Source organism: Gobius niger (assembly GCF_951799975.1).
Source record: "Gobius niger genome assembly, chromosome: 14".
NCBI lineage: Eukaryota > Metazoa > Chordata > Actinopteri > Gobiiformes > Gobiidae > Gobius > Gobius niger.
The window spans coordinates 21,871,375-21,884,908 of record NC_136865.1 but is presented as its reverse complement, the minus strand read 5'-3'; the positions used below and the strand labels follow the sequence as shown (position 1 = coordinate 21,884,908).

At 39.4% G+C, this 13,534-nt stretch overlaps 1 protein-coding gene across 1 annotated transcript; it reads left to right on the top strand.

Annotated features, from left to right (window-relative positions):
• The first annotated feature begins 541 nt into the window (after nucleotides 1-541).
• zdhhc3b (zDHHC palmitoyltransferase 3b) lies at nucleotides 542-13,157 on the top strand. Its single transcript, XM_079571027.1, has 8 exons — nucleotides 542-944; nucleotides 6,412-6,737; nucleotides 7,991-8,115; nucleotides 10,407-10,503; nucleotides 10,592-10,673; nucleotides 10,976-11,106; nucleotides 12,674-13,048; nucleotides 13,091-13,157. Exons 2-7 carry the CDS (start codon nucleotides 6,435-6,437, stop codon nucleotides 12,830-12,832), a joined length of 897 nt encoding a protein of 298 aa, XP_079427153.1. The 5' UTR covers nucleotides 542-944; nucleotides 6,412-6,434; the 3' UTR covers nucleotides 12,833-13,048; nucleotides 13,091-13,157.
• Nucleotides 13,158-13,534: the final 377 nt, after the last annotated feature.

The window sequence follows — 13,534 nt, the reverse complement described above, 5'->3', positions numbered from 1 at the left end:
CACTTATTTCATCTTTACGCTTGTTCTTGTTTGAGAACGGCACTGGGCAAATGTTTTTTAAATGTGCTTTACAATATCTTGACTTTGAATTAATGCTTTTTCTAAATTGTCTACTTAGTTGCACAGACGTTTAAGAGGAATATCAATGAGTTGTATTTCAAACAAACTTCCCCCAGACTCCTCTTTTGTTTGCACTGGTGTGGCATCTTGTTTAAGCCATAGACATTCAGGTTTCCGCTCAGAGCAAAGGAAAGGCTTGAATCTATTGAAAGCCTGAATAATACAACAAGGAGTCATTTTGAGATAAAGGTTAATGCACTAATCTATGCCTACGTTAACGCCCAATTTCATAGACGCAAACAAGACAAGACACCTTCTACTTGACATGACAATCCCATTCATATGAGATTTGTTATGATAAATCAATCTCTTTTTTGTCGGCTTCTGTGTTTTAGTGTGACTTAGCCTACTCAATCTGGAATATGTACGCGTTCAGTTAATGGTTTCGCTTGTTCAAAGAGTTTTTATAAAATTTACTCCCCCTGCTTCCTTCTGCCTGACAGACCAAGCCCAGGGCACATGATTGGTTCAACGGCGCACACACTTCCTGGTTGACTGTGCGTGTTGTGGTCCGCATTTATATTCATTTCTGGACCTGCCTAAAACCGATACCACGGGTAAATTAGGCAACGTGTCCATCTCGAGACCCCATCCCGTCGCTAGTACACGGACAGGCGGGGATTTTAGCGGGACATCGAAACCGAGAGGGCGGCAGTGAAAGTGGATCCCAGCCGCGGGAGCTCCTCGCAGCGGCCGCCCGGGAACAGAGCACTGTAGCTCGGGGACAGGGGCTAGCAGCGAGTCGAGACTTCTTTTGCTCTCCTGTACACAAAATACAAGAGGCGACTGCAAACTTTCGTGGATACATCGGAGGAGAGGGAGAGGTATGTTAACATTAAGAGCGAGGCGTGCTTCAAAGTGATCAAAATGCCTCGAAAAGATGATGGATTCTGATACTGCTCCTTTGAATAACTTGCTGGTCGTGAATGAGTAGCCCCTCTCACAAAATGGAATTGTTGGAACATGATGATTAATTACTTTGATCTGAGTTTATTTATTGAAATACAAAGAGACTACGAGCAGAGGTCACCCACTGACTGGAGCTGGTCGGGGAAAGGTTTGTTAAATGATTAATAACAATGGAATTTTAATTGTGTAATTGTATAATAATGTGTATGCAATTGCAACAAATATGCTCATATTACCAATTACTCGTAGGGCTGCAACTAACGATTATTTTGTTATCGATTAATCTATTTATTATTGTTTTGATTAATCGATTGATCGCTTGGCTGTGAATGGCGTTGGAAAATAGTTCAAATTTATTTTATCACATAAAGCTAAAGTGGTGCCGCTTGAGGATATGTTGATGAAGTAAACTTAAAGTAAATGTTTGTTGGAGGCTCTTGGCTAATTCTGCTTTCTGATTGGATGAGATACAGACAGATATTCATGAAATTTGCAACTTACAAAACACAACAGACCTGAACTTTAAAAACAAAGTAGATTTTCATCAAAAATACTCATTTCATTTTTGCTCTGTTTGAGTCTGTGAACCAGAAAACGATTAATCGGTTACTAAAATAGTCGTCGACTATTTCAATAATCGATCCGATTAATCTATTAATTTTTTCAGCTCTTGTTGATATTAGATTATTTCTGTGTCACAGTCAGGCATCTTTTATGCTTACTTAATCCTGCGTTGCAATTTACTGTAACATCCCACATATTCTCTTAGTCATTAATCATGGTTAGAGGAAGTGAATCCAAACATTTAAAGAAAGCGAACTGTGACCTGCAACTCAGTCGCAAAAGATATGTTTAGATACGAAAAGTAAACTTTAAGCAAATTATCAAAATTGTGTTGCTTCCTTTACACTGTGACGCCTCCAAAATAGTTTCTCTTAAACCTGCCTCTGAATAGTTCAAAGATGGACAGCCAACCCACAGTCATTGGTCTCTTGGCAGCACTATCTCTGGTCCAAGTTAATGCATCCTAATTTAGCCATTTAAGAGAGCCACATCTGTATTCCTTGGTGCCATTACTTTTCATTTAAGTGGTAATTGGTTAATTTATCTCACCAGAACCTCCGTGAGTCTCCTCTGCTTATCCCAACAGCCCTTGCTTGCTCTGCTGCCCCTCCATCAGAGCCGGGGTGTCAGACAATCTCCTCAATAATTTAGTATGTGAGCATCAGGCATACATTTTAAACTTGCTGTACCTTCATTTAGACAGTATAAGGCATAGTAGTTATTTGAATAAAGATAAATGTACTGGATCTTCTGTTATCAAGTAAGTATTTTCATTTATTGTACTTCAGGTGGCCTTATATCTAAATTTCACCATACCTATAGAGATGGCAGAAATAAAATAGCTTGGATTGCGCAATAAACCCCAAATAATAATTGGGTTGAGCTATATCCATATCGTATTGCATAAAACAATCCCATGTTATTTAAAAAAAATTGCCAACGCTCAGATTTAATCCCCTATTTTACTCGTTTTGCTTACAATTCCGTCTTAAATTTAGTAGAATATACTGTTGTTCTGATACCAGTTTTTCCCATCCGATACCGATACTTGGGTTCAGAGTAGTCACCCATACTGAGTACCACAGCAAGTGAATAAAAACAATAACAAAGCCTGTAAGAATAAGCCAAAACTGTCTCAATATGCTGATTAAACATAATCTATGCACTGTGACTGTTCCTGCTTGATTCTATGTAGCCAAAAAAGATAACCCAAAATTTATTTTTAAGGGTTTTATTGTCTGCATAGCCCATAAAACACAATTTGGTCTAGGGTTTAGTTACTCACCGATACCAATAGGAAAGTCTTTGGTATCAGTATCAGTACAACCCTTGTACAATATAAAGTGTAGGCATGGTTAAGTGACAGTTATTGAGTATAGCATTTTGTTTCTCTTATCTTGAAGCCCTAATAAAAGCCATAATACACTTTTATTTCATTTCGCTTACTGCTGGGAAAGTCAAAATAATAATGAGCATAAACAATAGGTTCTTATTAGTAGTACTTTGTTGAGAGTGCTTTTCTCACTGAAACAAGTTGGACCTGAAATTCTGTCATAAGTGAATCAGCTGAATTTTGGAGGGAACAACATACCACTCGATTTTCCTTTTGAAATGAAATATGCGGCAATAGTCTTTACCGGCAACCAAATATAATGTGCTTGAATTTACACTGTATAGCAGGTAATTACATTTTCTGATCATTTTATGTGTGCCTTAACCCCCCACCTTGAACCAAGTACATTTTCTCCATTTTGGTATTACTCAAATATAAAAGCAAAAAAGTGACCAAAGAGGGACAAAACCGTGGCAGAAAAGCAACAATAACACAACCAAAAAGGTGATGAAAACACAGCGAAAAAGCTATTAAAAAGGACGAGAACTTTACTTCCAAAATGTGACAAAAGCAACAATAACACACCTAAAAGTACAACAAAAAACAACTAAAGAGTTATGAAAAATCTACAAAAATCAACAAGAAAGAGTGACAAAAAGGTGACAAAAATGCGATGAAAAAATAACCAAAACGTGACAAAAAACAACATAAAAACATGACGAAAATGCTTCATAAATGTAACAAAAAGCACAAAAAAGTTCAGATCAGTTTGGTGGGCCTTAACTTTCAAATAAGGGTTTACTTTTAAGGGAGAGGTTAGAGGTTTATATTGGACCTTTTTCATCAATGTGGTGCCATTTTATTTGAACTTCATCACTAAGAAGAGCAGATGTTAGTGACCTTTAATAGGATAATGTGGGAAGTTATACAGGAAATAACATTGTACACTCTCAATTATTGACTGTAGGATGTCCATTAGGTCTTTTGAGATTAGACAAACATCTTACTTCCCAACTTCATCCAGCACCAAACTAGCAAATCCTGCCTCCTATCAGTTTAAAAGAAGATAAAAATCTGCTGAAATCTGTTTTTGTTACACAGCAGGTCTGGGGCAGCTGCAGGAGCATTCGGATGTTGGTGAAATTTGAGAATGGGTTGTGCTCCCGGGGGATGGACTAACCTGGACCATAGGAAAATACAATGATCTGAGCCGGAGTACAGGATATCTCTGTGTTTCTGCTCTCAATAGTGAACCTTATCTGAGTTCTCAACATTTTGTCCTCTTTTTGAAGTCTGCGTTTGCCCACACACAGTCCCGGCAATGGCTAAACGTAATGGCTTATTCATGAGCCCGAGCTTTGAAGCAGATTTTATTTCCCTTTTAATACTGAATGAGACTGAACTTATTTGTTCGCTGTAATTTTCTTGTGCTTCTTTGTAGACAGTCACTTTTTGTGCAGGAGGATAATTGTGGGGTTATTATGAATATTGCTTTCACAGAGAACGATGAGTCACAAAAGCGAGAAAGAAAAATGACTTTGTTTAATTTGAGATGCTGATCGAACACTTGTGTCAAAGGCGAATTTCTTTTGTGGCAAGATGAACAAACTTTTTAATTAACCATGAAATCAAGCCTTAAAATGGACTTGAACCAGGCTTAATGTTATTACTTAAGCCACAAAGTAATGGAAACTTAAGAAGATTTTTAGTTGTATGAGAGGCAAATGACGTTGCTATACTTTGTCGTCAACGTTATGGCGTCAGGGATTCTAATTAGTTGAAAAACTATTATTATTTAATATTATACAATCACAGGCCCAGGCAGTCAACTGTACACAATCTATTACATTTGTAAACAACTTACAGACTGTCACTTTAGGCAAGCTCAATCAGACAATTAAAGCAGTACTAAGCAGTGTTAATTTTGACAACATATTTTAATTTAGTTTTAGTCTTAGTCTTTTGATGAAAATGTAATTCGATTTTAGTCTAGTTTTAGTCCAAAAAATATCTTCAATTTTAGTCTAGTTTTAGTTGACTAAAATTGCAAGTGAATTTAGTCGACTAAATTGAAGACAAATTTAGTCGACTTTGCATTGATAATATTCATTATAATCATATTTAATCTTGTTCCTCGACTTCATGGAGCTGCTCCACATGAACAAAGCTCAGAGCTGATCCTTTGGCAGAGAATTTACATGATATGAGGCTCTTTCAGACTTTCAATAGAAGTTTGGATGATTTTAGTCTCTCCCTTTCATTTTTATTTAGTCTTATTTTAGTCGACTAAAATATCCGGACATTTTAGTCATAGTTTTAGTCTCATGAAAAACTTTTAATTTAGTTTTAGTCCAATTTTAGTCGTCAAAAATAACACTTTGACTAAAATTAAGACTAAATATTTTAGTCGACGAAATTAACACTGGTACTAAGTAACTTTTGTAGTCCTTCTGGGGATAATATAAGTGTTGATGGGATGATTGGGGGTCTTTCATCTCCCCCGGGTGTCTCTGGCCAGAAAACCACAATCGCAACTTTACCTGCACCGACCCGGAGCACCAATACACACTAATGGAATCACGAAGAAGCTAACGGGCAAAGCTAACTGCGGGCTAGCGCCACTTAAACAGTATTTACAGCCAAGTTTGAGTGAAAAAAAATATTTATATTGTGTAATTGGATGTACAATATCCCTCTCTCCCCTTGTTTTTTTTGTCAGCGCAGTATTTACTCTCACGAACAATAAATGAGTAGAAAACTGCAACTTGCTGCGACACCTGCAGTGGCGCTTAAGGCCTCTAGGGGCATGAGTTACTTTATTACTGCTTTAATTCTCGCTATTGAATGCTTATATTAACCTCGCCTTAACCCCCGCCTTAACCAAGTGCATTTTCTCCAGTTCATCTTTACCCAGGTTACACTATAGGCCAGAGTAACACCTCATTTGAAAGCTAAGACCTACAAAGCTCACCTAAATTGATCTTTTTTTCCTTGCATTGTGTTTTCGACACACATTTTCATACTCGTTTTCATCTCATTTCTCTTGGTCTTTTTTTTTCAAGAACTGGAGAAAATGGGTCTGGTGGGGGAAAAGACGTTAACTTGGGGACTGAGCAATTAACAGTGTTTGTATGTGTTTGTTTGTAAGACTTAAATAATGCGGCTCATCAAACTCATTTTAATATTGCGCTTTTACAACCCCAGTAAAGACAAAATGGGACAAATTACAGGCGCTATGTGAAGAGTCAATGCCCCCTGAACCTAATAAGTTGTGCCAGTGCCACCCGACTCCTGGCAGCAATAATTAATATCAAGCGGTTGCAATAACCCGTGATGAGTTTGTCACATCGCTGAGGGGGGATTCTTGCTCACCATTCTTTGCAGCATAATTTTAACTCCGCCACACACCCCAGCATCTCAGATTTTCTTGTTTCACTCATTATTAAGTCTCTCTCTCCTCCATCTGCCTCTCTTCTCCCTCTCAGCATGAGGTTGGAGCTGCTGTAGGATGAAGAGCCCCGCCCACCGCACACGGGACATCGAGCGTCAGCCTGGCTACCTGCGCCCGGAGCACTGCGCCCCTCCCCCGCCCCGCTCCTCCCACGGCACCATGTGGTTCATTCGGGACGGGTGCGGCATCGTGTGCGGCATCATCACCTGGTTCCTCGTGTTCTACGCGGAGTTTGTGGTGGTTTTCGTCATGCTGCTCCCGGTCAAAAACGTGGCCTATAGTCTCTTCAACGGGCTGCTGTTCAACGGACTGGCCTTCCTCGCCTTAGCGTCCCACGCCAGGGCTATGTGCACAGACCCGGTATGTGGCAATATACACATTATGTATTGTTTGGGATAGACAAGGCAGTTTCTAACTTTATGGGGGCCCCTGTGCAAATTTCTGTCCGAGGCTCCTTTTAGTGAGTTCTTGAAGCAGAGCAGTCATGATATGTCAGTTTATAATAAATTCATAACTAGAAACATCAGTTTTGTCTTAAATATTGAGTGCACACACGTAGATTTGAAACTTGTATGTGTAAAAAAGAACTCCCTTCTCTGCTGAGGCTTTACATTCAGCCTTGATGGGGCCCCCTAGTGGATTTGTGTATTATTGACTGTAAAGGTACTGGATACTTTCAACTCTAAATCATAAAATGACAGTAAACCTTTGTTCTAAAATTGCTTTAAGTGCAATTGTTTTCTAAAACATGGTTAACACGATTATTTTCAGATTTTGCTAAAGCTTGTACCCAGCTTTCTTTAGTCCGGCCATTTTTGTGATGTTTATAGTTTCACTTCCTTATTTAACACCGACAGGGAGTGACAATTTTAAACTGTTGCCGTGCCAACCATGTGAAGTCAATGCGTTTGTTAATTGTGACATCACACACAATAATTAGCTACCTCCGGGTCCAAACCGCTGAGAGCTCCTTAGATAAACACAGTAAAAAAAAAACGCAACTTCATCTTAATATCCTGCTGAAATTACAACGGATAAAAGGCCAAAAACGTTTACACCTAATTCGAACAATGTAGATCACCCTTTCTCCAGGCAAAGTATAAGATATTTTTGTTAAAATAAGCCTTCATTGTGTATGGAAAAGTAATTGGATAATGAATGCCAGAAAAGCATTACTTATGAAAGTCCAGAGTCGATGTATTATTTCTTTGTGATCAGATGTAGATCCTTGTAGTCGGCTCTACAACAGGTTAAAATTAGCCAAATTCAATGCCCACTGGCTGCTCTGCTTTGTTACGACAACACTAGAGGCCGCCATTGCTCCGTCATTGCTGTAGTCCCTCCATATCACCGCTAGTCTCCCATTGGAATTCATTGGACACGTGAAAAACAACTTTAGAGCCTGTTCCCAAATATATATCGTTTATCTGTTACTCATTGTAATTATTTTGACAGCCCTAGCCACATTTTAGAATCCGAACACTTTTGTTGCTCCCTCTGCTGGCGTTTTGTTTAGCTAGACACAAGTTCTAAGTTATACTACAAAATGTGAAGGCTAAGGCATCGTAAAGTAGAATGTTGGTCCTTTAAGTTCCCCGTGTCCTCTTCTACAGGGCGCTGTGCCGAAGGGAAACGCGACCAAAGAGTTTATCGAGAGTCTGCAGCTCAAGCCGGGGCAGGTGGTGTACAAGTGTCCCAAATGCTGCAGCATCAAACCGGACCGAGCGCACCACTGCAGGTACGGAACAGTTCAGACAAAAGTGCAGTCGGGCCATTGGGGAATCCACAGCCCTCCTCTCGTTGCGTCTCTGCTCCCTTGTTATTGTGCCGTGTTCCTCCGTGGACTTCGCAGCTTCACAATACGGAGTCCCACTGGTGCATGTTGGGTAGTTTCTCGGGAACCGCGACTTGAAAAGAACAAAAACGCTGCGGAGTAATTGATTTGAAGGGAGTGAGTCATCCACAGCGGGCTCAAAGGGAGAAAACGGTGTCAGTCTGATCGAAAGGGGGGATTGTTCTTTGTTTTATTTCAGATTTGTGGGTGGCCGACCTACGCTCAAGACATAATCTTACTCAAAGATACTGTTTATAAATACAGCCTGGTTAAGAAGACATGGAGACTATGCATGGAGGTTGATTGATTCGTTTAGTTTGACAGATTGTGGAGGTTATTTGGGGCACCAGTGGGTTTTGGATGAAAGATGGACCTGGATTACAACAAGTGTGAGCTCTGGTCTTGTTTGCATTAAAGGAATAGGCCACTGTTTTTCCATACTGAGGTATGTTCTTGCCTGAGCTTAGACGAGCTCAGTCTTGCAAAAAGACCAAAGATGTTGTTAGCATTTAGCCTCTCCCCCTCTCCTTTATAGACCCAAACGGGGGTGAAGAAGCGACCAAGTTCTTCCACAGCAGCGAGTTCACCTGATGAGGAAACTGAGCTCTTTTAATGTATCAGCAAATATTTCAAGTAACTTTTATCATTCTTTTATTGAAAGTGTCTTAACCTTTTCTTTTATTTGCTGGTTTGATGGCTTGTCTGTGAAAAATAAGAACAGTCTGAACCACATTGTCAAAGTGTGTAGTAAGATTTCTGGTGTGCGTTTTGAAGACCTCGCCTCACTCTGTAAGAAAAGAGTCCTCCAAAAGACTCGATCGATTTTGGGTCAACAAAACCATGTCTTGCGGTCGCACTTTACTCTGATGCCCTCCGGGAGGCGATATGTCGTCCCCCAGCAGAATAGAAACCGCTACTCAAAATCCTTCATTCCGACTGCTGTCAGAAATTTAAATGACAATAGCTAGGAAGGCAGTGTTTATCTTGTTCTTTTTCCCCCTCATTTTAACTGGTCCCCCTGTGTCTTGATGCACTTTCAGTTCATGACGTCTGTATATGGTTGTATGTGTCTCCATTTACTGTTTTTATGACCGGAGAGCAGTGAACAGAATTGCCCATTGGGATGAATAAAGTTGTTTTGATTGATTTTTGATTTGACATTTTCTCTATTTAAATACATTTGCGTGAGCAGTTACATGATCCAAGTATAGTTACACAACATTAAACATGTCGATTTTCTAAGTGGATAAAAAGGGGAAATATATTGCAAGGCGTAATAATACCTTAGGAGCGCTTCTTTACTGCGCGGACGTCGAAGTGCTCCTAAGGTGTTATTACGCCTTACAATATAGTACCCCTTTTTATCCACTTAGAAAATCGACATGTTTAATGTTGTGTAACTATACTTGGATCATGTATCTGCTCACGTAACCACATAGGGCTGAAACAACTAATCGATTAATCGACAACTAATCGATTATTCAAATAGCTGACAATGATTCTAGTAAACACGGACTCAAAAAGAACAAAAATGACATGAAAGCTTTTTTATTTTTGATGGAAGCCTACTTTTTTTTAGGATATGTAGTGTTTTGTACATTGTAAATTTCATTAATATCTGTCTGCGTCTCATCCATTCAGAAAGCAGAATTGGCACTACTCCATAAACACTCACTTTAAGTTTACTCCATCAACATGTCCTCAAGCGGCGCCACTTTAGCTTAATGTGATTTAAAAAAAAAGGTAAAAATACAGTTTTCGTACACCTTTCACAGATTAATCGATTACCAAAATAATCGTTGCAGCCCTAAAATCGTATTTAAAAAGGGAAAACGTGGAAGAGCTTGGTCGCTTTTAAATTCACCCCCGTATGGCCCCATAGAGGAGAGGAGGAGAGGCTAAATGCTAACAACTTCTTTGATGTTTTTTGCTTGACTGAGCGCAGACAGGTACATATAAACTCTTCTAAGCTCAGTATGGAAAAACGGTGGCCTATTCCTTTAAATACAAATTTGTAGCTGTTTTTTGTTTTTTTATAGATGCTTTTAGAGCCACTCGTTTCTCTCTGGAGACTGCGGTAGAAAGGATAATTCTCTTTACTATATCTTTGCCAAGATAAGCATTGTTTTAATCACACTGATGTTAACATAATGTGCAACTTTATGATCTTTATTGTGGTTTCCTCGCATCCTTAGTGTTTGTAAACGATGCATTAAAAAGATGGATCACCACTGTCCCTGGGTCAACAACTGTGTGGGGGAAAACAACCAGAAATACTTTGTGCTCTTCACTGTGAGTATCTTTCAAACACTCTTGTAAATTTAGAATCGTGTTATTGTTAATAAGTTCATTATTGTTTTGATTTGTGTGATGTTTGCAGATGTACATTGCACTGATCTCCTTCCATGCTCTTCTCATGGCGGCCTTTCATTTTGTGTTCTGTTTTGAAAAAGACTGGGCAAGTAAGAATCCACTCGAGATTCCTGTCACACAAAATTGATATCTTAGCCTTTATTATGTCCTTAAAAATTTTGTATTTTTTGTTTCCATGATTAATGCATGTTATTGAAATTCCCAAAAGGCTCGAACACCATTCAGCAGACTTAATGTGCCTTTGCTTCTGTTAAATTGGCCATATCTAGTTAATAATAAACAGAAAAATATCCTGAGGAGATTTTATTTAGATTATATTTTACAGAACACATTTACACTTTTTTAATTTATCAGTATTTTGTAACTCCATGACCCCCCTCTCTTCTGTCAGAGTGCAGTAACTTCTCTCCTCCGGCCACTGTGATCCTGCTGATCCTGCTGTGCTTTGAGGGGCTGCTCTTCCTCATTTTCACCGCAGTGATGTTCGGGACTCAGGTCCACTCCATCTGCTCTGACGAGACCGTGAGTAGCGCACTGACAAACACCGACCAAGATGAGATTAAGGATGTTTTCAGATACTGGAATGTGCTTATCCTTCTGTATCAAGTGGTTTAATTTCATGAGGAAAATCTGTCAATGTACAGTTTTACAATAGTGATGATTCAGCTGAACTGTGAGCTGGTCAGGTCTAAGTTCAGCGACACTATGAGCCCAAAGAATGAGATCCGCTGACTTCCTGAATGACCAGGTTATTCCATCAGTGGATTTCTTCTTTCCTGATGGCACGGGCTTCATCAGGCTCATATTGTGAAGGAGTGATTCAGGGAGCATGAGGCATCATTTTCACACATGGATTGTCCACCACAGAGTCCAGATCTTAACCCCATTGAGAATCTTTGGGATGTGCTGGTCCTGGAGAAGGCTTTGCTCAGTGGTCACACTCTCCCATCATCAATACAAGATCTTAATGCAACACTGGATCTTTGGACACTGCAGAAGCTTATTGAAACAATGCCACAGTGAATGCCTGCTGTCATCAAAGCTAAAGGAGTTACAACCAGATAACCGAGCATGTATATATAGTGGTATTATTGCATCCAACCACACCACAAATTTTGCCGATGAGCAATGTTATCCGCTCCTAAACTGTATCGACACGCCACTGCATTGTTCTCAAAATAATCAACAACATTATTTGAGACACCAATATAATCACAAAAGCTCTTTTAACCATTTATTCAGGTGTAATGACAATTTTCAAATGTTTTTTGCATAATATAAACTTATAAACTGCCTAAAGGCTTTCATTTTAGCTCTAGTAGTTTGTAGAAACACAAAAGCACTATTATGACGCATCTTGGATGTAACATCTATCTGCTTAAAACGATAATTTCGTATTTAAAGCTAGATAAACGTAACCACACCGCCTTTGCTCTGCCCAATCCCGTCAGACTTTGGAAGCTAAGCAGGGAAGGGCCTGGCCGGTACTTGGATGGAGACAGTTTGTGAAAACCAGGAAGCCTGGGTGAATGTGGTGTGTGAGTGTGGCTGGTGGTGGTCGGAGGGGCCGATGGCGCAGACTGGTTGCCTTGTTGCCTTGCCTTGTCAGTCTAACCCAGGGCACCTGTGGCTACAACAGTAGCTTACCACCGCCGAGTATGGAGTGAACGAATAATGACGACAGTGTGGCGGTTTCAGAATCTTGGTAATACAGGCTTGTAAAGAGCAATACAAGTGTAAGGCATTATTGTTATTATTATTAACTATATTCTGCTGACAATTTGCTTAAATACACATTGATCTATTTTACACTATACAATCATTCTACGACTAAACCCCTCACCTCATATTTGAAGTTAGATCAGAATCAGAATTGTATTTATTGCCATTGTTTGAGAACAGGTTCACAAACTAGGAATGTTTAAAACTATAAGGCTATCAGGGCATGCGTAAAGAATATTAAAATAAATAAACAAAAAATAAAAGTAAACTATATTCTGCTGACAATTTGCGTAAATACACCTTGATCTATTTTACTCAAAACAATCGTTGTCGACTAAACCCCTCACCTCGATGTCTCTTTTTCCAGGGGATCGAGCAGCTGAAGAAGGAGGAGCGGCGATGGGCCAAAAAGTCCAAATGGATGAACTTGAAGGTGGTGTTCGGACACCCGTTCTCCGTGGCCTGGCTCAGCCCCTTCTCCACCCCGGACCACGGCAAAGCGGACGTCTACCAGTACATCGTGTGAGGAACTAACTGGACCTGAAACACACACATATGAACTCCTAGACCACTCTTTATATTTTCTTTACGGATACATCATGGTGTTTAATTGTAAACCTGATTCAAAATATGTTTTTTATAATGTCACTCATTTGTTTTATTAATTCTTTCTTTATTTGTTTCGGTGCTGATTGAGATTTTTTTTTTTAAGTACAGGCGCATCTCAAAAAGTTAGATTTTGGTGGAGCTCGGTGATTATTGTGGTCGACTACAAGCCAGAAAGCTTGTAGTGGCGTTGACACTTTGGTAAATCTGCCCCAGCTACAGCCACAACAGAGTCCCGATCTTAAAGGGATGTTTCAGGATTTTTGACATAGGGCCTCATTTCCTTGTTATCCAGAGAGTTGCTGATTTCTGGAGATATTATGTCAAAAATCCTGAAATATCCCTTTAATCCCTTTGAGAATCATCTGGATGCTGTAATCAAAGCTAAATAATGTGGTCTAATGAAATATGAGTGTGTGTATAGACTATCCCTAAAACTATTTATTGTGTTGAAATGATTTACTTTGCCTATGCATTATATTTGGATTGTTTTTGAGATGCACCTGTATAGAAATTGTACATGTACAAAATTCTCAACCTTACAACGGTCAGTCTGTCCAATATTACGCACTTAATCAGGTAAAGCAACAAGAGAGACTGAAATAGTCGCCAAATGTCAAAC

Bases quoted from the DNA above. Each gene is read 5' to 3' on its own strand.
- zdhhc3b (XM_079571027.1), top strand. From the start codon at position 6,435: ATGAAGAGCCCCGCCCACCGCACACGGGACATCGAGCGTCAGCCTGGC. The intron at 10,674-10,975 runs GTAAGAATCCAC...CTCTTCTGTCAG, and splicing joins TTTTGAAAAAGACTGGGCAA to AGTGCAGTAACTTCTCTCCT. The intron at 11,107-12,673 runs GTGAGTAGCGCA...CTCTTTTTCCAG, and splicing joins CCATCTGCTCTGACGAGACC to GGGATCGAGCAGCTGAAGAA.